This window comes from Eulemur rufifrons, chromosome 29 (assembly GCF_041146395.1).
Source record: "Eulemur rufifrons isolate Redbay chromosome 29, OSU_ERuf_1, whole genome shotgun sequence".
Taxonomy (NCBI): Eukaryota; Metazoa; Chordata; class Mammalia; order Primates; family Lemuridae; genus Eulemur; species Eulemur rufifrons.
In genome coordinates, this window is record NC_091011.1 from 11,209,610 (window position 1) to 11,235,991 (window position 26,382).

Below are 26,382 nucleotides of genomic sequence, written 5' to 3' on the forward strand. Positions count from 1 at the left end.
TTTTCAATAACGTATTTTTATGATCAGAAAACAACAAATGTGCTAAATGACTCAGAGGTGTTGTTCTAAGTAAGAATCACGTCAGCGGCAACCCCTCCAGCTGGTGTGAGGTACCTGGTTGTTGACGACCACGTGCACAGTGCCATGCGTCGTGTAGGACGGCAGGTCGCTGAGGTGAAAGGTCTCGTAGACGATGCCCTGGCCAGCAAATGCAGCATCCCCATGCAGCAGGATGGACATGACCTGCAGACGCCAAAGGACACCCGCAAGTCCAACATATCTTAATCACCAAGTCCACAGGCAAACAGAGGAAATGAGTTATCATTTCTTTCAAAAAATAATTTGTGTTGAGATAATTTCAAACTTAGAAAGAAAGCATGAGAGTACAAAGGACCCCCAGCTCCCTCCTCTGAGTCCAATTTGCTAACGCCTTGGTGTGTCTTCTCCACACCTACACACCCCACCATGCTGCCATCACTGACCGCTTTGAGCACAGGAGGTAAAGCGCATGTCACTCTCCAACATGAGCACCGGACCCTGCCTCCCCTCCAGGAGAGCGGCACTGGCTCAGCCACCACCCAGGCTCCAATGGGGGTGGGGGATGGCACCGGCTGCCACATCTCTTCAGCTCTTCCAGCCTGGAGCAGCTCCCTGTCTTCCCACCTTCACACCCTGACAGGCCGCGGGGACTCACCCGGGAAGGACACACCACATTAGCTCAGGTTAACTCCGCTCACCTGGACAGACCGCTATCTGCCATTCTCCCTGTAACTCACCATTTTCTCATTGTCTCCTTGGCAGTGGGTGCAGTGGTAGTATTTTGTGAGGAGAAACTTTATTTTCTGTTCCTCCTCAAGCCTGCACCCCAGCCTCAGCGCCACTGACAACTCCACCAGAATCAGCCCCCCAGGTGGCTGACGGATGGCAAACACCGATTTCCGTTACACCTGCATTTATTAGCTGGCATTCTCGGCAAGGAAGAACTTTCCCTCCTGCTCCATTTGTTTATTCATATTAATATGGACTCATGGTTCCTATTTTATTCACTAGTTCGTATGTAACTCATCAATATTGTTGGTTATTTTGAAGCTCACATTGTTCCAAAACTGGCATGGGAGCTCCTTCCAGCAGCCTCCCGTGTCCTCTGGACAGGTCCCCATCATTCAGGAGCACTTCTTTGCTTTATGGCACAACAGAGCATTGCGGCCTCACATTGTGCTGTCCCTGCCCAGCCCTGGAATCAGCCGTTTTTCTAAGAAGCCTGGTTCCTCTAATGGAGAATGGCATTTAAGACCAATATTTGTGTGCTCATCACTACTAGGATATCATCACTTCTAGGCCCATTCAGCACAGAGCTAGAAAATATGTGTGCATATGCATGTGCACATACACACAGGGCTATTTCTGTATCTCTGTGTGTGTATATATAATAAAACTGTAAGTTCATACTGATACCTCCAAATTCCAATCCGACGCTTGCCTAAGCCACCTCCTTCCATACTTATAAATATCTCCCACTCTGTTTCCACTGCCTTCGACATGCTTACCTATTTGCTCAGCGCCCCCAGCGCCCCAACCCTGAGAGCCCACCACACCTCTACTCCTTGGATACACAGCCTACGCCACTCCAAACCCCTTGTCCTAGTCAGGGTTCTCTGGAGTGAAGAAGCAATAGGGTGGCAGGGGAAGGAGAGAGAGAATGATTAATTTTTAAGGAACTGGGATGGCAAGTTCAAACTCTGAGGACAGGCCAGTGTGCTGAGACCCAGGGAGGAGCTGATGCCGCAGCTTGAGTCCAAAGGCCATCTGCAGGCAGATTCCTTCTTCTCTGGGGATCTCAGTCTTTTTTTTCAAAGTCCTTGAACTGACTGGCTGAGGCCCACCCATATCACGGAGGGTCATCTGCTTTACTTAAAGTCCACTGGTTTAAATGTTAATCATCTAAAAAATGCCTTCACAGCAGCATCTAGACAGGTGTTTGGCCAAACAACTGGGCACCGTGGCTGGCCAACCTGACATGACATGAACCCTCACACCCTCTCTCACACGGCATACCTGGCCTACGGGCCTGCTGACCTGTGCCTCTGAGTTCCCATCACCACCCTGGTCCTCACCACCGTGCTGAGTCCTCCCTGCCAGAAAGGGAAGGTCCATGATTTGCTTGTCAGGGACAAAACCTAGGATTTTTAAAAAATGGAACTGCGCATGTCCTGCCTTTTGGCAGATGTGACGTATGCTCACTAGGACAGAAGGACATAGGCACAGGAGTCTGGTTTGCTCAGGAGACCCCTGGGAGGGGTGCACAGCTTTGCCACGATACCCAGACTGGTTGCTTGTTGCTTGTAGAAGCCATTGGCTTTAAGTCACTGACATTTCATTTTTTCCTGATCTCCACAGTGTGCCATTTCTTCCTGCAGGTACTTTTCTGTACAATCTCAGTCTTCTGCTGCCGGGCACTTGGAGTTAGTCTCTTCGTCATGCGATTTTTCTTGATCATCTGGTGACATCATATTGCGACCGTCTTGCCAGACTGCAGGGAAGTAACTGGCTGCAGAAATCACCTCTCACACGTGTGGGGAATCTTCTTGTGTGTGACAGCCTGACCCTGATGGCCTGACTTGTACCTCTGGCAGCGGCAGGTTTTCTTTTTGCTGTAGGTTGCACTGCTGCACTGAGGAAACGCTTTCACAAATATCCCAAAGGCCACATTTAACTCTGAGCCAAACTGGGTCAGTTTCACAGTCACACATGAGGTTGTGGGATGACCTCAGCTGCACTTACAGAAAGTACGTAAATTTTTCACGAATGCTGACAGTTACATAATGCACACTCCGGCTCCCTGAATTCTGGATTTAACGGAAATCAAAGCATTCCCTAGGGGTGTCAGAAGAGCAGCAAGAACAGGCAAGGCTGAGCCTGCTGCTGATCCCACTGAGGACACGCAAGGGCTTAGGGCAAAGTGAGGGGGTGGCTCATAAAGAGGCACTGGCAGCTGTCCACACTGGGACAAGGGCAAACATGTGACCGCTTGGTGTGTGTGGACAGGAAAACAAAGGGACTGATAGCCCAGACTTGGCTACATGCAGATTGGCAACCAAATAGAGGCTAGCCAACCTCCTTTGTCCTGGCATCTCACAAAAGGACCAATTACTGTGACCATTTGCAGCAATTTTAAATATACTCTATGCTGTTTCTCTAATTATTTCTTTCCCTTTTGGGAAATTTCCAGTATTGTAAGTACTACTCAAGTGAATTTTTGTCCATAATTTATGAATGCAGAAGTCATCCAAAATTTTCTGTAATCTTGTTCCACTGCTCAGCCCCTAAAGCCTGGGCAAGCGTCCTAGGCAAGGACGCTGAAATCCCAGAGGCACTGGTCACCCCAGTGCTGGTTTCCCCCATCCCCCTGGCAAATTCTCCTAGGACCAGCCTCTCCCAGACACTCAGTGTTGTTACTGGTCTTGGGGACTGACTGCACGTCCCCCCAACAGAGCTGAGGCCTGTTTGCATCTACTTGGAGTTTCTGTGGCACTGTCCCAGCCCCTGAACTTGACGCTGTGGAGTGAACTCTGTGTCCCCACGGGTCACATTCGTTCTTTACAACGAGTACTGATCAATGCAGGGATCATTTCCTGCTCTCAATGCACCCCCATCCTGGACTTTATCACCTCTGATAGTGGTTTCCCTTCTGCTAATCCTCTAAGCATAATACTAGTAGATTGACAGTACTTGAAATTACAGAACCCAGGAAACTAATAATTGGCTCCACCTCTAAAAAACACGTAAGCTCTCTCCAGGACCCACCTGGGAGGCTGGACCCTCCCTGCTCTGCATCCCCAGTCCACCCTTCACCTCTGCTCCTGCCTTTCATCTTCAGAGAATGTTTTCCCTTCCCACCTATGTAATTCCTGCCATCTCTCCAGGATGACAACCACCTGCTCTGCTGATGAGGGGCGTGACTGCCTTGTATTCCTTGTCCAGCTCTAGCCCACACCCACACATACCTCTTCTGAAGCTCTTCACGGTTAACTCCGCAGTCTCCTATCACACTGTATATGTTCTATTAGCTTCCTTACATATGATCTATTCTCTAAAAAGAGTAAGAGACCCTTGAAAGCAGGTGAGTGATGTCTCCTTTGTATGTTCCCCAGACACACGAGACGTTATAAATATTTGTTTTTTCTGATTACTTGATTTTTAGGTCACCATTAAGTAATAAGAAGTATATAATTCGTTATAGACAGAATTCTCTCTTGGCGCTAAATAAGGGCAAATGGTTATAACCCACTGTGGATTTTCGTACGTGGGCAGACTGACGTGCTAACACTCGCCGCTCACTGTCACGCAGTCGGAAATGCTGAAGCAGGACCCCACCCACACCGGGCGCCTGTGCCCGCGCCTCCAGCTCTTGACGGAGCTGTGAACTCCTGCCCTGCCAGCAGCGAGCCCGTCTCTCCTGACATCTCTCAGTACCACAGCTTCTCCTTCAGGCTTACCCACACCTTTTCCTTACAAAGACGCTCCTCTTTTTCAGTGGAAACACCTCTGTCCGCCAGTGGCAACCGCAAACCTGACTCCTCCACAGACGTACGAAGGCAAAAACAAACTCCCCACCTAGTTCTGGGGACAACTACTTTGGAAGAAGGCACATTTGTAAGTAGGGCTATTTTACTGTTACTTTTTTAAGTTTGTTTAGAATATTTTTTTAAACTCGACTTGTAACACCATGGCCTCTGGGCTGTATCAGTGACCGGAACTCCGTGCTGGGATGTGGGGCCACAGGGACCTGCGTCACAGGCCTCTACCAGGGCCTTACCTTTTTCCCTTCGGTGTCCCCACAGTAAAACTGCTCAGCTTTAGTCTTGCCCATCACCACAGGGTCAGCGGCCTCGAGGTGGGAAGGGTTGGCCACCAGGGACAGGGTGATGTTCCTGTCCGTCACACGGTTGATCCTCCGATGGTACATGCCCAGGTGGTACTTTACGTCTCCGGAGCCCTGATGGGGTAAACAGGGGAGATGCACACCCTCCATGATGGCCCTCTTATATGGGATTTCTGTGTTCAGGACCCCACTACCGAAGGATGGGAATGCCTTTGCCCAGGATCATTCCCACCCAGGGCATGGGGAGACATTCAGCCCCTAGGCCAGAGGGGACATCCTTGTGCCCACATGAAGGACTGTGGGGCTGCTGGGCCTCTGACTAGGAGATGGGCCACTGCCATCTCTCCTGTTCCAACGTTGAAATCCTTTCAAGGAAGGCCCCCTATAAATGGTACAGAAGAACCGAGCCCCTGGCAAATGGTTCTGAGAAACAAGCGGAGCCAGGGGGCCTTGTGTAGGCTGAGAATATGCCACATGTGTCTCTACACAGGTGCCTCACCTCATCAGCTGCCTCCAGCTTTGAATCGAACTGACAGAAAATCTGCTCCAGCTCCTTCCTGATGACATTTGCGAGCACGTTCAGCCGCCCCCTGGGACATATGGGCGGGGAGGTGGGGTGAGCAGAGCCCAGGTCATGACTCCCAGACGGCAGGCAAGGCTGTTGTCAGCCCCTCCCCTCACCCAGGACACGGCATTTCCTCTCTAAGAATAGCTGTGACCCAGAGCTGATGTGGGGACCAAGACCCTGCCCACTGGGCACCCAAGGACACAATGTTTTGGGCAGTAGAAAGTGCAGAAGTGCTATGAGCCTGCAGCCTCCTCAGCCTCCCCCACTCCCTGTGTCTCCCCCTATTCCCAAGGTCTTGCCTCCCTTTCAATGTCAGGGAGCAAATGTTCCTCTAGGTTAGACCCCAACAAGGGCATCAGGACTTAGCTATCATAAAAAAAAAATGCAGTGTAAGGCCAAACGCCAGTGGCTGTGACAGTGACTCTGCAGAGTCCTCCAGAGGCAGGGGGTTCGAGAACCCCTGCAAAACAAGACACTTTCACATACCCCAGGAACCCAGGTTCACAACTGGCACCAGAGGAGGGAGAGGCTGCTCACCCAGCACCCCGACCCGGGGCCTCTTACGCAGCCCACAGGCATGGCAGGACACCAGGCAGGGAGCACTCCCGGCGGTACCTGTGAGGCATGCCCATGATCACGTAGTCCACGCCATTCTCACTCGACTTGTCGATGATGGTCTTAAGGGCAGGGATCAGCACCTCACAGCCTTCCAGGCCAAAGCGCTTCTCAGAGGACCACTTCCGCTGCAGGAAATCCTCAAACCTGCACGGGGAACAAGCAACTTTGAAGAGTAATGTCACCAAGGCCAGTCCCAAAGTCGTACTTTGTTGAACAACAAGAGGGGGCTCCAGAGGCTGACTCTACTTGCCTGGTGTCCCTTCACATGTGTGTGGCTGCAGCCACGTCCCACCACACCTACCCCTCAGCCGACGGGCTGCACATATGCCCAAACACCACAGATGGGGCCACTGCTTCCCCAGGAGCATGTGCCCTGTGAACCTGGCCCAGACTCATACCTGGTGGACCGCACGAGCCTGGCCAGCAGGGTCCGCTTCTCCTCATTTGTGAACTGCATGATCCCGGGGGTTTCAAACTTCTGCCGGATCCACTGGCACTGCTCCAGGTCGTTGATGAACATGAACTCCACTCCAATGTGCTGGCAGTAGGCCATCTATTCCACACAGACATACACAGGCAAGGGGGACTTCTAACCAAGCCTGGCTGAATGAAAAGTGCTGACTCCCATTAGCAAGAAGGCAGGGGAGGGGCAGGGCAGGAGCAGGCGGGTTCCTTCTCAAATCCACTTGAGCCAGGTATGACCAAGGGATCAGAAATAGGTGGCAGGTCGAGGCTCTCCTCACAGGGCCATGAAATCCTTCCTTCAGGAACCGGAATCAAGACTGACACAGAACGCCCGGCCCTCCAGAGGCCAGGCCAAGAACAACCCAGTTCCACCCGGTTACCTTCATGGCAAAAAGCACAGGCCATATCAGCTATGGGACTGAGTCCCTCTCCAGGGAAGGCAGGCTGTCCTTCCGTCAGACCTGTGCCCAGCATCCCAAACAGGAAAGGCCCACCTGCTGCTCAAAGGCCATTTAAGATTCGCAGGATAGGCTGGGCGCGGTGGCTCATGCCTGTAATCCTAGCCCTCTGGGAGGCCGAGGCGGGTGGATCGCTCGAGTCAGGAGTTCAAAACCAGCCTGAGCGAGACCCTGTCTCTATTTAAAAAAATAATTAAAAAAAAAAAAAAAAGATTCGCAGGATTTTTAATTATTATTATTATTTTTTTTTTCGAGACAGGGTCTTGCTCTGCTGCCCAGGCTGGAGTGTCATCATAGCTCACTGAAACCTCAAACTTTTGGGCTCTAGCAATCCTCCTGCCTCAGCCTTCCGAGTAGCTGAGACTACAGGCGTGGCCACCACACCCAGTTAATTTTTCTGTTTTTTGTAGAGAGTCTCACTATGTTGCCCTGGCGGGTCTTGAACTCCCAGCTTCAAGAGATCTTCCCGCCTTGGTCTCCCAAAGTGCTAGGATTACAGGCACGAACCACTGTGCCTGGCTAACTTCTACTTTTTAACAACTGACTGTTCTGAGCAACAAAGTAGGATTGCCCACATGACAAAAGTCAGGGTCCTGAGTAGACCAGTATGTCTGGTACTGTGTCCACACCCCAAAGCTCAGGAGTGGAGGAGACAACCAGCTCTGCAGGGCTCAGGGGAAGAAACAGGAAGAGAAGAGCAAGGTGCCATGAGTAAGCGGAGCTCTGGGCTCTCAGAAATCCATCTCGGGGCTGCCCTCTGCCCAGCTCTCCTGCAGAGGCCCATGGTTTGACCTGCACAGCTGTCCTCAAGGACCAGAACAAGGGTCTGAAAGCAAACTCTGAGTCAGCACAGAGTAAAAAGGAGAGGGGACCTGATGTGGTCAACAGTGAAACTTTAAAGACCCCAGAGATGCCTTTAACTGTCTTCACAACAGCTACCGCTGCCAGAGTACTCAGCAGCGTTAGGTCCTGCTCAGCAGCTCCTGTCTGTGACCTCATTTGGTTTTCACAACAGACAAGAAAACCAGCTGGCACAGGCAGTTAAAGGACTTGCCAGAGCTGAGAGAGATCAGGTCCCTGTTCTCTGCAGAGGGGGGTTGGGCCATCCTGCACACGGGCTTATGTGATCATGAAATGGAGCAAACTTTGCCTGAACTTAAAATCATGGCCAACCACAACACTCTAGTTATCATCCTAGTCAACAGAAGGAATATCTTGCTTAGAAATAAAAAGAGAAAATGCTGTTGGGAAAGATCCTGGTATTTTTATCAACCCCTGCTATGATCTGGATGTTTGTCCCCTCTAAACCTCATGCTGAAATTTGATCCCCAGTGCTGGAGGTGGGGCCTAACAGGAGATGCTTTGCTCCAGGGGGTGGATCCCCCATGAACAGATAAACGCTCTCCCTCAGAGGTGAGTTCTCACTCTATTATTTCTAAGAGCTGGTTGCTAAAAACAGCCCAGCACCTCCATGCCCCTTGCTTCCTCTCTCGCCATGTGGTCTCTGCACACACAGGCTCCCCTTTCCTAAGTGGAAGCAGACTGAGGCCCTCCCCAGATGCAGGTGCCCAACCATGAGTTTTCTAACCATCAGAATCATAAGATAAATAAACTTTTTTTCCTCTATAAATTACTCAGCGTTAGGTTATTTCTTTATAGCAACACAAAATGGACTAGGATAATCACAAATCGTATTTCCCAATGACATCGAAGATGATAAAACTGGGAACTTCTAAATTAGATGCACAAGAAGTCCACAGTGTGCATTAGCTCCCTGTCCCTAACCTTAGAGCCAACATTAGGCTACTGTCCCATCTCACCTTTACAGACATTTAGGGAGCCACAGTGCCTGATCTACTGACCAGCAGAAGAAAGCACATTTTTGCAGAAACCTGCTCAAGAAGACATGGCCTAGTGCCAGAGAGGCTGTTCACATGAACCTGCAGAGGACCCACCCTCCCTTGGGTCCATGTCAGAGCCCCAAACCCAGTGACTGGCTGTCCTAGTCCCAAGTGACTCACTAGGGAGGGGATGACTCTTCCTTTCTTGACTACTGCTGTCCATGATTGCAGAGGTGGCAGAACTGTGTTGCCAAGGCTCTGCCTATGCCTCTCCCTTTTATGCCTGACAAGGGCAGAATTTCTATTATTGAACAATTAAAAGCCCAGTGGAAACTGTTCAGTTAAAAACTCTAGAAATCAGTATCTTTCCAACATTATCTGCATTATGTTAGCTATTAACTTGGAGATGTAGTTACTGGCTGCTGGATCACGTCTTGTTTTTCCTGTTCTTGGCTCTATCTCAAGGATAAAAGGGCAAAAAGTTTTAGGGACTGATTCTTAGTTTCTCTCTTTAAAGAGACACATTTCAGGAAGTCAAGAAGTCACACTTCCTCTAATTTTTAAAAGAGCTCCAAGTTGACCACTATGTCACGTGCCTAATAGCTTAAGTTCTGTCTGATTACATGTGTGTAATCTAACACATACACACATAAAGCATATGTAAAGCACCACCATCAGGCAAGGTGCTGAGGAGTTTATGCAAATGTCTGCCAACTGTTTTGAGAATGAGGTCTTCTATGCTGGGGCTACTCTGGGGACAGGAGTGGTTATGACCTGGGCCTTCAGGGGTCCAGGTCCAATTGTCCCAGATAATAAGAGCCAATTCCAGGGCTCTTGCATCAGCTGGGCTTGAAAGGGGGGCAGGCTCTAAACCCCTTCACATGACAGAATCAGGACTACTTGGGATTCAAGATTCAGAGAGGAAGTTAGCCACAAGAGACATCAGCACTCCTGCCCTGATTCTGCTCTTTGGGAAGGAAAGTGCTGAAGGGGCCCCTGAGAGGAGACACTGCGGCCTGCTACAGAGACGGTGACCCCAGGGGAGCTTTCCAATGAGGAGCTGCTGGGCTCCCCACTGGGGACCCCTGAGGTGAAGGGTATAGTGCCGAGTCAGTGCAGGCTGGCCTCATCAGATGGCTGTCCTAACATGATGAGATAAATAGGAAATACACCGAGGGAATGGGGTGAGACACACACGCCACTAAGTAATGTGGGGGCAGGGCCACTTGGAGAAGGACTGTCCATGTGGGATGCTGTTTGTGGGGGTCTAGGCAACACGAGAACTTCCAGATCAGCAGCATCCAATAGAAACATAATGTGAGCCACATATGCAATTTAAGTTTTCCTTACAGAAACAGATGAGATTAATCTTCCTACTCAGGCCAGGCGTGGTGGCTCATGCCTGTAATCTTAGCACTCTGGGAGGCTGAGGTAGGAGGACTGCTTGAGCTCAGGAGTTTGAGATTAGCTTGAGCAAGAGCAAGACCCTGTCTCTACCAAAAAGACAAGGAGAAAAAAAAAAAAAAGCCCAGCTGGGAGATGTGGCCTGTACCTGTAGTCCCAGCTACCCAGGAGGCTTAGGCAGAAGGATTGCTTAGAGCCCAGGAGTCCGAGGCTGCAGTGACAATGGCACCACTGCACTCTACCCAGGGCAGTGAGTGAGACTCTGTCTCAACAAAAACAAAGAAGGGGAAAAAAACTTCCTATTTGACTCAATATAGCAAACATATTACCTTTTCAATATTTAAAAAGTTACACAGATATTTTGTACAGTTCAAGTGCTCAATGGTTACAGGTGGCTAGTAGCTCCCATGTTGAGCAGGGCAGGACTAGAGATTATGGTCGGCTGGTGCAGACAAAGGCAATACAGGAAGGATCCAAAGGTTAATTCACCCTGGACTAACCCTGACCACTCCCTCCCACTGACCACTCCTTCCTGGTGTCCACTCCCTCTGATGCTGGCACGTAGGTCTGGTTTATACCTCTTTTCTCCCACAAGCCTGGAAGTTAGAAATGCAGGCAGTGAAGCAGCTCCAGGCTGAGATGCTGACATTGCAGGACGCTCATCACAAACTACAGGAAATGCCACCATCTGACACTCAGATCTTTTCATGCCACTCTGCAGCCAAGTGTGGAACCACTGACAGGAGACTTTTAAATCAAACCTCGCTTACTGCCGCAGAGGTTAATCACTGAGGTGGTAGGCGGACTCTGACTTACACAACCTGAGCTGTGGTCTGGGCACTGAGGTTTCTGAAAGCTCCCCAAGGTGTTCTAATGTCCAGCCATGAGAGGACTGTCTCAGAGAGCCCCGGTGGCCACTATGGTTGAACCTGAGCTTGTTAGGAACATCAGATGCCACCTAAGGATTCAGAGTCTACATGACAGGCAAGACTCCAGGCAATCTGTACATTAATTCCAAGGGGCTCCACTCCAAACTATTCTCTCAGTCTGTTTTAACCTTGATTCTTTAGCTCTGAATACCACCGGCAGCATTAAGTAATATTAATAGCTAACACTTGACATGGACCTCTCCTCACATCCATTCTGCCCTCTGGAATGGGCATTGAAGCTACCCTTGTACTGAGGGAGGCTATAATCTGACCGGATAGGAGGACTAGACACAGGCCACCTAACCTCAAAGTCATGACTCTTAGCTGCTGCCTATAATGTGTGTGTGTGAAAGAGTTCCCTGGTATGCTTAGTACTAACAGAGTCCAGCAAGGAGGAAAAAAAGGAAGTAAAACAGAAATCTGAGCAAAACGGAGGGAGAGATGGGCAGAGAGTGGCCACCACCCAGTAGCCCCAGCACTTGGCTGTGCAGGGAACAATCCCTGGTTTGGGGCCTGTCCCTCAGGGTTGAGCTAGCTCTCTGAGGAATGTCACACATCTGAAATAAACCTCCACTGGGATTTTAAAATAATTTTTCCCCCTCTCTATGGCTGATCATAAAAACATAGATTTCTATCTACAAAACAGCCAAAGAAAAAGTTCTCTATTTCGTTTTTTTTTTTTTTTTGACAGAGTCTCACTCTGTTACCCAGGCTAGAGTGCCATGGCATCAGCCTAGCTCACAGTAACCTCAAACTCCTGGGCTCAAGCAATCCTCCTGCCTCAGCCTCCTGAGTAGCTGGGACTACAGGCATGAGCCACCATGCCCGGCTAATTTTTTCTGTATATATTTTTAGTTGTCCAGATAATTTCTTTCTATTTTTAGTAGAGACGGGGTCTCGCTCTTGCTCAGGCTGGTCTCGAACTCCTGAGCTCAAACGATCCACCTGCCTCAGCCTCCCAGAGTGCTAGGATTACAGGCATGAGCCACCACGCCCGGCCTATTACATTTTTTAAAAAGACAGGGCCAAGAAACAAACAAACAAACAAACAAAAAAAAAAAAAACTAGTCTCGAGGCCATCTTGCCAATACAGGTTCTTAGCAAGTCCAGTAGACTTTTCTGGGAACTGTACTATGTTCTTACCTCCAGCCGACGAATGATTTCCCGCAGAGGAAGTGCTGACTCCTGTCCCCCGATGAAAGTAGTGGTAGGTAAGTGGAAGACCTTGTCAAGGTCAGACTCGTCCAGGCCATAGAATCCTGCAGGGTGACGTGGGCAGGACAAGCAAGATGAGGAGGGACAGGGAACATTTATGCAGGGACCACAGTTTATGGAAAGGGGAAGGGACTCCCCAGGGGAGCAAAAGGAGAAGAAAAACAAAATCACATAAAAAATCCCTGATATATTTTAAAACAAGTAATATTTTGTAGCCAGAAACACAAATTTTAGCAATAAATGAAGCTGAGAATATTACTGGGTAACAGGCATATTCGGTGCATCAATTACTCATAATTTAGAGACTAATTTATTTCAAGGTCCCAAAGATAAAAACAATTTTGAGGGTGGGAAGAGAAGGCCATGAAAAGGCATGGGGTAAGTCGATCAAAAGTCAAACAAAAATAGTTAAGGAGCGAATTAAAGTAGAAAATGAGGAACTGATACAGAATAGCAGATCATATACATTTGTGGTGAGTAAGAAGGTAGGGGACTAAGAATTGAGGGAGAAAGTCACTAGCAGCCGAGTGGTCTGTTAGAGGGCTGCCGGGCAGGGGTCGAACACTGGGCAGCGGAGCAGTGCGCAAACAGCCCTGGCCTCTGATTAAGGACGGTCCTCTTCTCCTGAAATTCCCAAACTGCACATTCTAAGCCCATTCTGTAGGCAATACTTGGCAATCACAGGTCTAACCCTCCCTTCTGCCCAATCCAGTCATTCAGCAAGAACTGACTGAGTAATCACTAATGTTGTCTGGAGCACTAACTATGGTGAAGATGCCTCCTCACTGAAAGCATTTTTCAAACTGATGAAGGACAACGATGGAAGGGCTCTTTCCTTGGCATTGTTTGTTTTAGCGTGCAATAATTGTCAAAGGGGAAGACTGTCAAATGACATCATACATTCTTTTTCGGGTTTGGCACTTATTCTGACATAATATATTGGCTAGAGCAGAGCAAAGAGCACAGTTGAAGAGTCACCAGCGCTTGAATACCTTACACCAGCATTTTAGGCTCAGGAATGAAAAGTGAACCTGTAAACAACTATTCTGCAATGTCTCCAACACCTAACTGCACAAGATGAAATATTCTCATTGTTTCCTGACCAAATTAAGTATAAGTAAGAGCCACTGTGAGACGTAAGGATCCAGTATAGGATTAATGCAGTAGTTTGCCAATGTAACTGTGTATTCGAATTTCCTGGGAGATTTGTAAAAATGCATTTTCCAAGCTCCAACCCTGGTACTGACTCAGTCTGAGGGAGGGCCCAGGAATCTCCCCAAGTAATTCTGATTCAAGCTAGGTTTGGGAACCACAACCTTTATTTATCTCACATTTTAGGAGAGTTTTAAGTCTTAAAGGCATACTATGTTTTCCAAGCCCTATTTGTTTTATTAAAATAAAAGGAAATCTGGCTTTTTTTTAACCTGGAGGGTGGTGATGGTAGTAGCAGCTTAGTTATACCTACTCACCCATTTCCTTCTGTTAGTTTGTCAACAATGAGGACATGGCAATCACTTGGGCCTAGGTAAAGCACGTGACTCATGTCATTTATAGCCCAGTTTTTAGGCAACTGCCCTGTGGTGTTTATGGAGGAAAAACAAAATCATTTTTGAGAAATGAAATGAGTTAATGAAAAAACTCAGGCCAGGGGCAGATCAGGGGACAAGGGGATCCAAATAGTGCACACTTTGTTGGAAAATACTTTGATTGTGAAATTAACTGGTCAGGTATTAATATATTCCCCCAACTGTGTACTGGTTGAGATCTTTCAGCATGAAGACCCCGTTGAAGTACAGGCCTGCAGACATCCCTAGGCCTCACCACGTGATAGTCCTTGATGAGTTCATAGTTCTCGGGGTTGTACTGTTGAGCCTCAGAACTGCTGGCCCACTTCTAGTTCTTTAGCCAGTTGAGAAATCTTCAGATGTGTGTTTTGGGAAGGTGGAGTAGACATTTTCTTCCCTATTCCTCCCACTAAGTACAACTAAAAACCTTAGACATTGTAAGTAAAACAAATATAAAACAATGCTGAAAGAGAGAAGAAAGAATGCAGACTAGTCAGGGAGGTCTCAAGGGAAAATACAGCTGGAAGTTCCCTGGGTTTCCTTGTTGCTGCTAATATCCCAGATGCATTCAATAACAAAAGCCCAACAAAAGCTGCTCTCTATCCAAAGGACCAGGAAAGGGGCAGCCTACAAAGATAAAAAACTTTTAGACAGTAACTGCTCTACTCCAGCCAAACACCATAAAAATCACTGCAGCCCCACACTCATCCTCACTAGGCTATGATGAGCCCCATCCCCCAACCCCCATCTCTGAGGTTTTAGAGAAGGCCCAAGAGGGAGCCCAAAATTTCCTCCTCTGTGAGAGATAATGCACTGGCCCCTCCCCCCACCCCAGTATCAGTGGAGATTTGAGGGGGACCAGGACTTCCATCCCCACCTGCGGTAACAAGATAGTGCCCCCCTTCCCTTCCCCCTAGAGCAGTGTCCAGAGGAGGTTTGCTGTAACAGAAGATTTAAATGAGATCCTATCATAATGCCCCAAAAGTCCTGATTTCAATAAAATATCATTTATAACAAGAATCAGGAATATCTCAGATCGAATGAGAACAGGTAATCAACAGATATAACCATGGTAACAGACATGGCAGAATTACCTTTTACTGGAGCCATCATAAAACAATTTCAAGGAGCAATTATGAACATGATAGAGACAAATAAAAATAAAGTAAATCATGAAATACAAAGCCTCAGCAAAAACTGAAGATGTAAAGAAAGGCCAAACAGAAATTAAAAAAAAACAAAAAAAAACCTAAACAAAGTCAGTGGATAGGCTTAATGGCAAATTGGAGGGGCAGAGAATCAGTGAATCCGAAGCCAGAACAATAGAAATTAATCAATCTGAAAGAAAACAAAAAATGAACAGTGCCTCAAGGACATGCAGATACTATAACAAGATCTTACATACACATGGATGACATCCCAGAAGCAGAGAAGAAAGAGGGCAGCTGAAAGGTACTTGGAAGACGATGGCTAAAAAGTCCTCAAATATGGCAAAATACCTAAATCCACAGGATACGCTCAAAGAAATTCATGCCAAAACACGTCATGATTAAATTTATGAAAATTAAAAACAAAAATCTTGAATGCAGCCATGATAAAGTGACAACCTTGCCTACAGAAAAAAACAATTTGAATGACAGAGGATTTCTCATTAGAAACCATGGAGACTAGAAGGAAGCAGCACATCACTTTTCAAGAGCTGAAAGAAAAGGAGTCTGTCTACCCAGAATCCTATATCCACCAAAAATATCCTGCAGGAATGAAGGGGAAATCAAGAGATTCTAAGAGGAAAGAAAAATAAGTTTGTCACTAGCAGACTCGCCCTAAAAGAAGGGCCAAAGGAAGTTCTCTAAATAGAAAGGGAACAATAAAAGAAGGAATCTTATAATACCAAAAAAGAACAGGAAAAGCAAAAACCTGGATAAATACAACAGACTCCCCTTTTACTCTTGGGTTTTCTAAATTATGTTTGATGGTTGAAGCTAATTTATAACACTGTCTGACGTGCTTCTACATGTATGCAGAGAAACTATTTAAGAACATTATAAATGAAGGAGGGTAAAGAGAGGTAAGGTTCCACACTTAACTTGAACTGTGGAAGTGATGACACCAGTAGACAGCGATAAGTTCTATATGATAATACCTAGAGCAAGCACTAAAAAAGCTATACAAGAGAATATACTAAAAAACACTATATATAAACAAAGATAAAATTTTAACATATAGGTTTAAAAATTCACAGGCGGACAGGAAAATGAAACCAAAGAAATGAAGAACAGAACAGAAAATAAAGAATAAAATGGCAGACTTAAGCCCTAACACATCAACAATTACATTAAATATAAATGATCTAAATATACCAAATAGAAGATAGAGATTAACAGAGTGGATTAAAAAAAAACACAACTATATGCTTATCTATAAGAAATTCACTTCAAATACAATATAAGCATGTTGGAAATAAAAAAATAAGGAAAAATATATCATGTAAACAAACATCAGTCAAATGAAAGTAGCAATGACTATATTAATATAGGAAAAAGTAGACTTCTGAGGGACATTACATCATGATAAAAGGATCAACTCACTGAGAAGACACAGCAATCCTAAATGTGTACATACCAAACAACAGAGCTGCAAAACATGTAAACCGAAACCTGACAGGACTAAAAGGAGAAATAGACAAATTGCATATTTATAGTTGAAAACTTCAATATCCCTTTCTCAACAACTGGTTGAAACACTAGACAGAAAATTGGCAAGGATATAGAAGAACTCAACAACCATCAACCAACAGGATCTAATCAACATTTATAGAACACTCCACTCAACAAACGCATTCCAACAATAGCACTCTTTTTAAGTACCCATGGAACATATGCCAAGATAGACAACATATTGGGCCATTAAAAAAAATATATCAACAAACTTAGCAGAATTGACATCATACTGGGTGCATTCTCCAATCACAATGAAATCAAACTAGAAACCAATAGTAGAAAGATAACAAAAAAAATTATCAAATAATAGGAAACTAAACAAGTATCAAGGGATATAAAAACATACATCAAACCAAATGAAAATGTAACATATCAAACTCTGTGGGACAGGTAAAGCAGTATTGACAGGAAAATTTATAGCAGCAAATGCATACATCAGAAAAAATGAATAATCTAAGTTCCCACCCCAAGAACCAAGAAAAACAGGAAAAAACAAGAAGCAAACAACAGAAAAAATGAATAATCTAAATTCCCACCCCAAGAACCAAGAAAAACAGGAAAAAACAAGAAGCAAACAAACAAAAACCAACAAATAGAAGTAAGAAAATAATAAAGAGCAGAAATCAATTAAATTTAAAACAGGAAAATAAGAGGAAAATCAATAAAGCAAGGAGCCAGTTCTTTGAAAAGATCAATAACACTGAAAAACCTCTTGCAAGACTGACAGTGAAAAAAGAGTACAAAAATCATCAATACCAGGAATGAAATAGAATCTCAATACAGATCCTCCAGATATCAAAAAGATAAAAAGGGAACACTATGAACAACTCTGCAGACATTTAACAACTTAGATAAAATAAACCACTTCTAGAAGAACAAGAACTACCATTACTCACCCAATTTAAAATAGTTAATTTGAACAGCCCAAGACTAAGAAGAAAATCTAATAAACAAAAAGCTCGTGAAAGGGAAATATCTAAGTCCAGATGATTTTTATGGAAAATCCTATTAGATGTTTAAAGAAGCAATAACACCAATTTATAGAATCTCTTTCAAAAAACAGAATAGGACACTTCTCAATTCATTTTATGAAGACAGAACTACCCTGATAACAAAAACAGACAATAACAGTACAAAAAAAGAAAATTATAGACCAATATCCCTCATGAATATAGATGCAAAATATATAGATATAGCAATATGTAAAAATAATTATATACCATGACCAAATGAAGTTTATTCTAGTAATTCTAGCTGGTTGAATATACAAAAATCAATCAATACAATCTACTACATTATCATTAAATCTTCCACATTAAAGAAAAATCATATGACCGTATCAATAGATGTAGAAAAAAGTTTGACAAAATTCAATACCCATTCATAATAAAAAAAATCATAAAAATAGGAATACAGGGGAATTTCTTCACCTTTATGAAAAGTACCTACAAAAAAATCTACAGCTAGATTACACTTAATGGTGAAAGACTGAATGCAATTATACCCTAAGATCAGGAACAGGGCATAAGGATGTTCACTCTCACCGCTCTTATTCAACATGGTGTTGAGAGTTGTAACTACTGCAATAAGGCAAGAAGGAAATAAAAGGCATATAGACAGATTGGAAAGGAAGAAATAATTTCCTATTTTCAGATGACCTGACTGTATAGAAAATCCTAAGGGTCAGCATGGGGTCAGTGGCAGTGGCTCACACCCATAATCCCAGTACTTTGGGAGGCTGAGGCAGAAGGAGCACTCGAGCCCAGGAATTTGAGGCTGCAGTGGGCTATGATTGTGCCAAGGTGCCCTAGCCTGGGCAATAGAGCAAGACACTGTCTCAAAAACAAACAAAAACAAAAAATATGTCAGCAAGATTTTATGTAGACATAGACATGTTTATTCTCAAATTTACATGGAAAGAAAAAGGCCCTAGACTAGCCAAAACAACTTTGAAAATGGAAGATAAAGTTCAGTAACTACAGTAATCAAGAGAGTGTGGTACCGGTAGAAGGACAGACATACAAATGAAAGGAAAAGAATAGAAAATCCAGAAATAGACCTACACAAATAAGTCCAACTAATTTTTGACAAAGGTGCAAAGGCAATTCACTAAAGGAAGAACAGACATTTCAGCTACTGGTGCCACAACAACTGGACAGCCATAGGCAAAAATATAAAAATACCAATAAAAGAATTGTGATGTAAACTTCATACCTTACACAGAAATTTATTCAAAATGGATCATAGATTTAAATGTAAAATGCAAAGCAATAAAATGCAAAGCTTTTAGAAAAAAACCTTTAGAAAAATATGCGGGAGAAAATCTTTGGGACCTAGGTAGAGCTAAGGAAGGAGTTCACAGACTTAGAACCGAGTATGATCTATAAGAAAACTGATAAATTAGACATCACCAAAATTAAAAATTTTTGCTTTGCAAAAGACCTTACTAGCCAAAGAATGGAAATAATCCAATCCTTCAACAGGTGAATTGTTAAAAACAATTGTGGTACAGGTATACCATGGAATACTACTCAGCAATTAAAAGGAACAAACTTCTTTTTCTTTTTGAGACAGAGTCTCACTCTGTCACCCCAGGTAGAGTACAGTGGTGTGATCATAGCTCACCACAACCTCGAACTCCTGGGCTCAAGCAATCCTCCTGCCTCAGCCTCCTGAGTAGCTGAGACTACAAGTGCGCACCACCAAGCCCAGCTAATTTTTTGTATTTTGACTAGAGATGGGGTCTCGCTCTTGCTTAGGCTGGTCTTGAACTCCTGACCTCAAGCGATTCTCCCACCAGGCCCTCCCAGAGTGCTAGGATTACAGGTGTGAGCCACACTGTGCCTGGCAAGGAAAAAACTATTGATCCATACCAACAACCTGGATGAGTCTCTAAAAAATTATGCTGACTGCAAAATGCCAATCCCAAAAGGTTACATACTGTGATTCCACATGTATAGCATTACTGAAATGACAAAATTACAGAAATGGAACACAACAGTGGTTGCCAGGGATTAAATGTTGTGAGTGGGATATGAGGGAAATGGATGTGGTTATATAAAAGGGCAAGAGGAGGAGGGATCCTTGCTGTGATGGATGTTCAGAGTCAATGCAGTGTCCTGGTGAGATGTACTACAGCTTTATAAGATTACTATTGGGGAAACTGGCCAAAGGGTATAAGATCTCTCTGCTATTCCTCATAATTCCATATGAATCTATAATGATCTCCAAATAAAAATTTCAATTAAAAAGTTGAGTCTCCAGGTATTACCAGTAAGGTAGAGGAAAATGAGAACTGCTTCAAGTAGCCAGAGTGGAAGGAAGAGAATGGCCACTGAGGTGGATGACAACAGGCACATGATTCCCCCAGCACCTCAACTCTGGATTCCTCAAAAGTGTTCTGCTCAAAAGCAAGGCTCATTAAGGGTTCCCGGCAAGTTTTTATTAACACTTCAGTCATCCTTCAAACACGGAACATTTTGGAAATCTTGTCCAAAATGCTGAGGAAGCAGAATCTGGAAAAATCCAGAGTCCAGTCAAAGCCGCAGCACAGGACAAGCCACCATGCAGAGCTGAACGTGGCCTCAGGGCCCCAGCTGGCTACCGCAGAAGCTTAAGGTGAGCTATGCTGAAGATGGAAGCTCACAGTGAGGCAATGGTGAAGCACAAGTGCAGATGAAAAATGCTCTTTAGAACACGAAATGGACAGAAACAAAATGACACCACATAAGTAGCTCTACTTATTGGTTAATAACTAAATGAAAGGAAAACATATGTCAGGACAATTAACAAACTTAAAAACACTTGGCAGAAGTTGTGTCAACTTTCCCCAAATTGCATGCTAGGAAAAGTTGCACATCCTATTCAAATGAAGTCCTCAACTCTGGAAAGGTGAAAGGCTCATTATTTTCATACCTCCTACTGTTAGCATTCGAAGTCGTTCCTTGAAAACTGCAAGATCTGAGAGGCAGAGTGGGGTAGCATGGGTGAGCGCAGAAGGAAAAAGACAGGTGAGAGTTAGTTTTAAAACAACCAAAACACAAAACCCTACACCATTACCACAGAAACAGCACAAACACTGTCACAGGGACACACACACACACCAAAGGAGAAGTGGGTAGGTTACAGGGTCAGGGGATCAATTCCTGAAAGCTATTTTGTTATACATGGAAATTGTTCATAGAACAGCTGGAATAAGGTGAATAGAAGGAGGGGAGGGCCGCTCCCCTGACACTGGGAAGCCATCAGGCAGCGTCGTTTGAGAGCTTCTCGTCTCCCTAGCCTCAAGAAGTAACTGACACAGGCTCTCCTGGGAAGCTGCACACACCCAATCTAGACTACTTTGGGATGAAAAATTGAGGCAAAGAAAATGAAAAAGCCTAATTTTTAGAGTAGCCATTTCTCAGGACTAGATTCAGGCAGATTAAACTCTAAATCCTAAGATTCTGAAGAATGCTAAAGAATGGAAGGGGTCCTTGGTCTCCCCTCACAAGAAGGCAAACTAGAACAGAAGAACTTGGTAGCTGAAAACAACCCAGGAGCCACAGCTATATCTGCAGACTGTACATTTCCTTCTACCTGTAAACCTCCCAGTGGACTTCTACCATACCAAAGAGCCTTCTTGGCCAGGGGTGATGATCAAGATGTTTATTTGGATACACGAAGTGCATTCCTGACCCTTGTTGCCTGGGTGCATGGGCCTGGGGAATAGGGTCAGGAAGGCAGGTGGCAACAGGGGTGCAAGGAGAGGCTGATGGTTTACTACCTCCTTTGAAGCCAATGCTAAGAACTCTGACTCAGAAATGACCCCAACAAGCAGGCCTACCCTCCAGGGCTCCCGTGGGGGCTGTAGGACTCTCGTGCTGGAGAGGCACACTGGGTAAATCTCTGCCTCCTTCCCCCATGGGACAACAGCATGATCCACCAAAGACCTCAGAGCCAAGTGGCTCTTAAGATGACAGAATACTTAAGTCCTGTACAAGAGTGTCACTGCTTTGCTTAAGGCAAGGATGAAGAATCTTACTTTTCCCCTTCAGTCTTCAGAATCAAGAAAGGAGACCACGTCAAGTTGCCACAACAGCCCCCATGGAGCTCCACAGTGTACGCTCATCACTCCAGAGCCCTAGGAAAGGACCCACACAGGGAAGGGCCTCAAAGGGAACCTCAAATGCTCATTCTTTTTTTAAAAAAAACCTAAAGGCAATGTGGTAAAATGTTTATAATTCTAGGTACTGGGTGCTCTTATTTCTATTGGTACTTTTTTCTATTTTTAAAATAAAAGGAAAAAAAAAAGATACAAACCAAAGAAGAAAAAAATAGAAGATATTCTGATTGTCACAATTTACAGAAAGCACAGAGATTTCTAGCACCTGAGTGCTTTGAAGCATTTTTAATAATTACTTCTGGAGGAGTCAGGTGCTGCGCTGGAGGAGACAGAGAGCTGATACAGATCTGGCCACAGTACTTCTAAGTGAAGCACAGCCAGCAAGAGACAGGGATGTGACACCACTGGGAGCTGGGTGTGACTTGGTTTGCCCATTCCTGAGCATCTAGTCAAAGAACCCTCTCAGGTCTTTCTCCACTCATGGAGACTGACCCATTCTACTCTCTCTGGAATGTAATTAAAAAAAAAAAAAAAGAAAGAAAAACAACTCTCTCAAATGTCAGGTGTCTGCTTGGTCCAGGTCTCTTTCCCCTTGAGGATGACTGTATCCTCTGTGACTTCCACCCACTGTGGGTATGTCCTTAGCTCAGCTCTGCCCTCCTGAGTCACTTAGGCAACCTCATCTCCAGGTCCTCAATTATCTGCAGCAAAGCACGCGGCATGAAACAATCAATGTTTGCTAAATGAATTGTTCTCTGTCACTCTGAAATTATAAAAGTTGATTTAAAAAATCAACTCTATTTTAGCTTATTCTTCTCAGCCATCAAGGGGGCAAACCAGAGAGCCCTGGAAGGTCAGGGGGACACGTGAGACTGTCGTCACTGCTTACTGTGCTGTTAACGACAATAGGTCGTAGGACAGAGGCAAGAATTCATTTAAGTAGCTGAAATTCTGCCTTACTTTTGGACTTTTAAATTGACTCTTTAACAACGTAACTCGAGTTCATTTCCTAAAATTGGTAATAGGAATTAGCAAACATCAGTGGCAAACAAGAGAAGTTTCACACTTTCCTCCCATTTATTTATAGAATGTTTTTAATTCTCCTTAAATTATGTTTAAATCTCACATTAAAGTACATCTCAATCATTTTTTGTCACCGTGAGAAGTTATACTATAGAATTTATACAGAAACCACAGATAATGGCATTTTTAAGTGGGAGTCTAACTCAAACGCTGTATTTCAAAGATAAGAGAAAACTGAGGGCAAGAGTTAACGGGAACTTTCTGCATCTTGGGCTGGAAACTTTCCCTCCTTCACCCAAACTAAACAAGTAATGGATGACTAGCATAGAATGGAAACCTTAAGGCAAAACAGCACATAATCTTAGTTAAGTCTGCAAGTCAACCTGTTTCTAATTAAGCAGTGAGTGGGCCACAAATCCCATGGGACCGCTTGTCTAGCCCTTTCCACGAATAACACCTTGATTCTGGTGTTTTGCAATGTACACCTGTATCCACCTTGGCACCCCAACCCATGACCCTTGTTTACAGGCCAGCCAGGAAATGCCTCCCTAGGATCCCTACTAGGAGACTCTGGGCTGCCACCACTCCCCACCCCAACCAGATCCACGCAGGATATCGGAAAGGAACCCACTGAACCTCACTAGGTGCCTGACTCTATAGATCTGCAGGTTTGGTGCCGAGGAACCTCACTATGGAGCGTGGGTGATGGGAAATACATACTCAAGGCATTTCACGTTGGAATTCTCAACCCTCCTTACCAAGGGAAATAGAGCCTACAGCACAATCTAGGACAAATTAAGATGTGCTTCTGGGGATTCACCTGGACCTGACCCCCAACATAACACTTCATAGAAAAAGGTATCTCGGGTCCAGCCAGCTATCACCTGCATGATTATGGTACATAACCCACATCTAACTGAGAAACTGTTCTAAAATTAATTTTTTTAATTTTAAATGAAAATAACCAATAACCCATCATCTCAATATTTTTCTTGTATTCATACCAAGTTCTATGTGCACACAACATCTGACAGTAAATCTCAACATGCTGGGACTATTCAGGAGTTCTGTGTTGCTGAGTTTCTCATAACTAGCAAAAACCTAATTTTTAATTCTCTCTCCCACCCTCTTACTTCAGGGACCAGAAGAATTTCTGAGAATTGATAGGTGGGGCCCTAGGCCAGCGTTTCCCAATCATTCCAGCTTGGTCAGAAAAGGTCAAGAACTCAGTGGAAACCATAGCACCTATTCCACTTTAATTAAAAAACTCAGGGGGGACACAACCCTCTGCTTGCACTGCCAACCAAATCAGCCTGCCACCTGGGTGCCCTGCAAGTGTTTTCAGGGCGGTATCCTCAATGCCCTTTGGCAATGGCTTTGCTGATGACTCCTGCCCTCCATTGCTGCCCCCTGCCCGGTGCCCGGAGCTTTTCCAACAATGGCTAGAACATGCTTTGCTGGAAACATCACGGGCTGTGTTCAAACATATGGGTGTGATATTTCTCCAAAGAGAGGCAAAAACTGTGCCTGCATTCACAGGGAGGCAGGAAGGGGGCCAAGTAGAGGCATGGGAACAATCTTAGCTCTCTAAAAGGATGTTATGCGATATGGCACACCACCACAAACGGCCCCTGAACCCAGTCTACACACAGGTTCACTGCATGGCCACTTAGCCCACCCCCATCTACTGTGCAGCAGGGCAGGTAGCTCACTGCCCCATTCCTAAACTGATGAGCCACTGGTGGGCCCCAAACCTCCCCACCCCTCATACAGAATGCTCCCTTCTTAGTTTACAAGTTCCTGTATGAGATGCTACGTTGCTTCCTTATCATTCGGGAATAGCCCAGTCTTCACCACTACTAACTCCTGTGTGATCCTGGCCTTCTTGCTTGATCTCTCAGTTTCTGAGTTTATCTCATTACCAGAGAGTTCGGCAACTGCTCATCTCAAAAGATTGTTAATAAGCACGTTAACTCTCACTCATAGAGCTTATTAAAGCTCCAGGCACTACTATTACTCTAGGAGTTTATTTCATTTTGAAACCACCTTAGGAGGCTAGTATCATCAACCCTGCTTTTACAGATGTGGTGACTGAGGCACAGAGAGGTTAAGCAACTAGCTCAAGGTCACACAGTCATTAACAGCAGAGCTGGGATTCTAATCCAGGGAGTACGGTTCCAGAGGCCAAGCTGTGAGGATGGAATGAGATGATGGATCTTCAAGTGTTCTACAAACTGTCTAGTGGTCACATCTACCTGTTGGTTTCTTGAAGACCTGCATACATCAAGGGTGAGAGTTCAAGACCAATTTTTCTACAGATTCAAATGTATAATGAGTTTACACTATTTCCATTTTTTGCACCTAAAGAAAGAATTTATTGCAATTTTTAGGTCACAGGACTTCAAATCTACAGGATTAAAACACAACTTTGTCTCACAAAGTTGAGACTCTGTTAGTGGTTCCAAATGGTTCCCTGCCAAAGAGGTCAAAAGTCTCTCTTCCTCAAAGGATTTCAGGAAGCTTTGAGGCCACTTCTGTGCATTTTAGCCTCATGGTTTATAAAGTCCCCTGGCCCTCTCACCCTACCATGTTGTTGTTGAACCTGGAACCACAAATCTCACAGAAACACAAATACCCGGGGATGCTATTGCAGAGGGACCATAAGGCAAGGGGGGGCGATGGCCTGGGAAGAACCGCAGAGGCTGGACAAACAGATTCTGGCCTTGCCTCAGCCACTACAGAGATGGGAAATTAGGGGCCGGGTTTGCTGACAGCCCTTAGGGTTTCTCATTCTTCAAAGACTACACTGTTTAGGATCACCTGGGGGTGCGCCCCTTGATCTGATTAGTCTGAAAGGGGACAGAAGATAGCATCAGTGCTCTCCTGGCAATTCTAATGTGCAGAGTTGGGAAGAGGAGCTGAGATAATGCACGTTTGGGCAGGAGAGGGCAAACCAGTCACCCCACCTGTTCTTTTCTTGTTCGACTGTTTTGCTACAGTTGGAAAATGAGCATTCCATGGCTCCCCTACCTTGCCTGACTACAGAAGAAGGTTTTCCTCTGTAGGGGTGGCTCCCAGGTGCAGGTCCCTGTGCTCTTCATCAGAGAGACTTGAGTCCAGCAGCCGGGAGGGATCGCCCTGTCCTGAGCACCTGGAGGAGACCGTGCAGGTCTGGAAGGCTCTGGGGGCGGTGAGCACAGGGGGCTGGGGAGGCTCAGGGTGGACAGGCTGTGATGGGACTGGGGATGCTGGGGTGGATGGTTTCTACACTAAGGGGCGAGGAGCAGGAAAAAGGCTCTAAAACCTCCTCGGGACACTGCAAAGGCAGGCCCACTTCTTGGGAGCACAAAGTTGTCACCACTAAGCAGAAGGGTTCATCTCATGCCCAGTCTACAATCTGAACTGGCCTGACTCATTAAGATTCAAGAGGATTTCTCTAAACTTCTTTCCTAAATCTGCTAATGACATGGAGGAAACCTTATATTACCTAGGAGTGTTTTTGAATCAAGACAAATGAGTAATTACAAACCATCAACACCAATTCCAGAACCAATGATGTTTGATGTCTAACTTTACCTGATTAACGTCTG

At 45.2% G+C, this 26,382-nt stretch overlaps 1 protein-coding gene across 4 annotated transcripts in view; it reads right to left on the minus strand.

Moving 5' to 3' along the window:
• Window positions 1-26,382, minus strand: part of OGDH (oxoglutarate dehydrogenase) — a 92,341-nt gene that overhangs the window by 24,205 nt on the left and 41,754 nt on the right. For 2 of the 4 annotated variants that reach the window (XM_069462377.1, XM_069462379.1), the window contains exons 5-11: window positions 20,581-20,625; window positions 12,309-12,424; window positions 6,467-6,621; window positions 6,066-6,212; window positions 5,382-5,472; window positions 4,817-4,996; window positions 115-243 (exon numbers count right to left, since the gene is read on the minus strand). In XM_069462377.1, coding sequence (XP_069318478.1) covers window positions 115-243; window positions 4,817-4,996; window positions 5,382-5,472; window positions 6,066-6,212; window positions 6,467-6,621; window positions 12,309-12,424; window positions 20,581-20,625 — 863 coding nt within the window. The remainder of the gene's footprint in view (window positions 1-114; window positions 244-4,816; window positions 4,997-5,381; window positions 5,473-6,065; window positions 6,213-6,466; window positions 6,622-12,308; window positions 12,425-20,580; window positions 20,626-26,382) is intronic. The other 2 variants (XM_069462380.1, XM_069462381.1) reach the window with 1 other exon arrangement.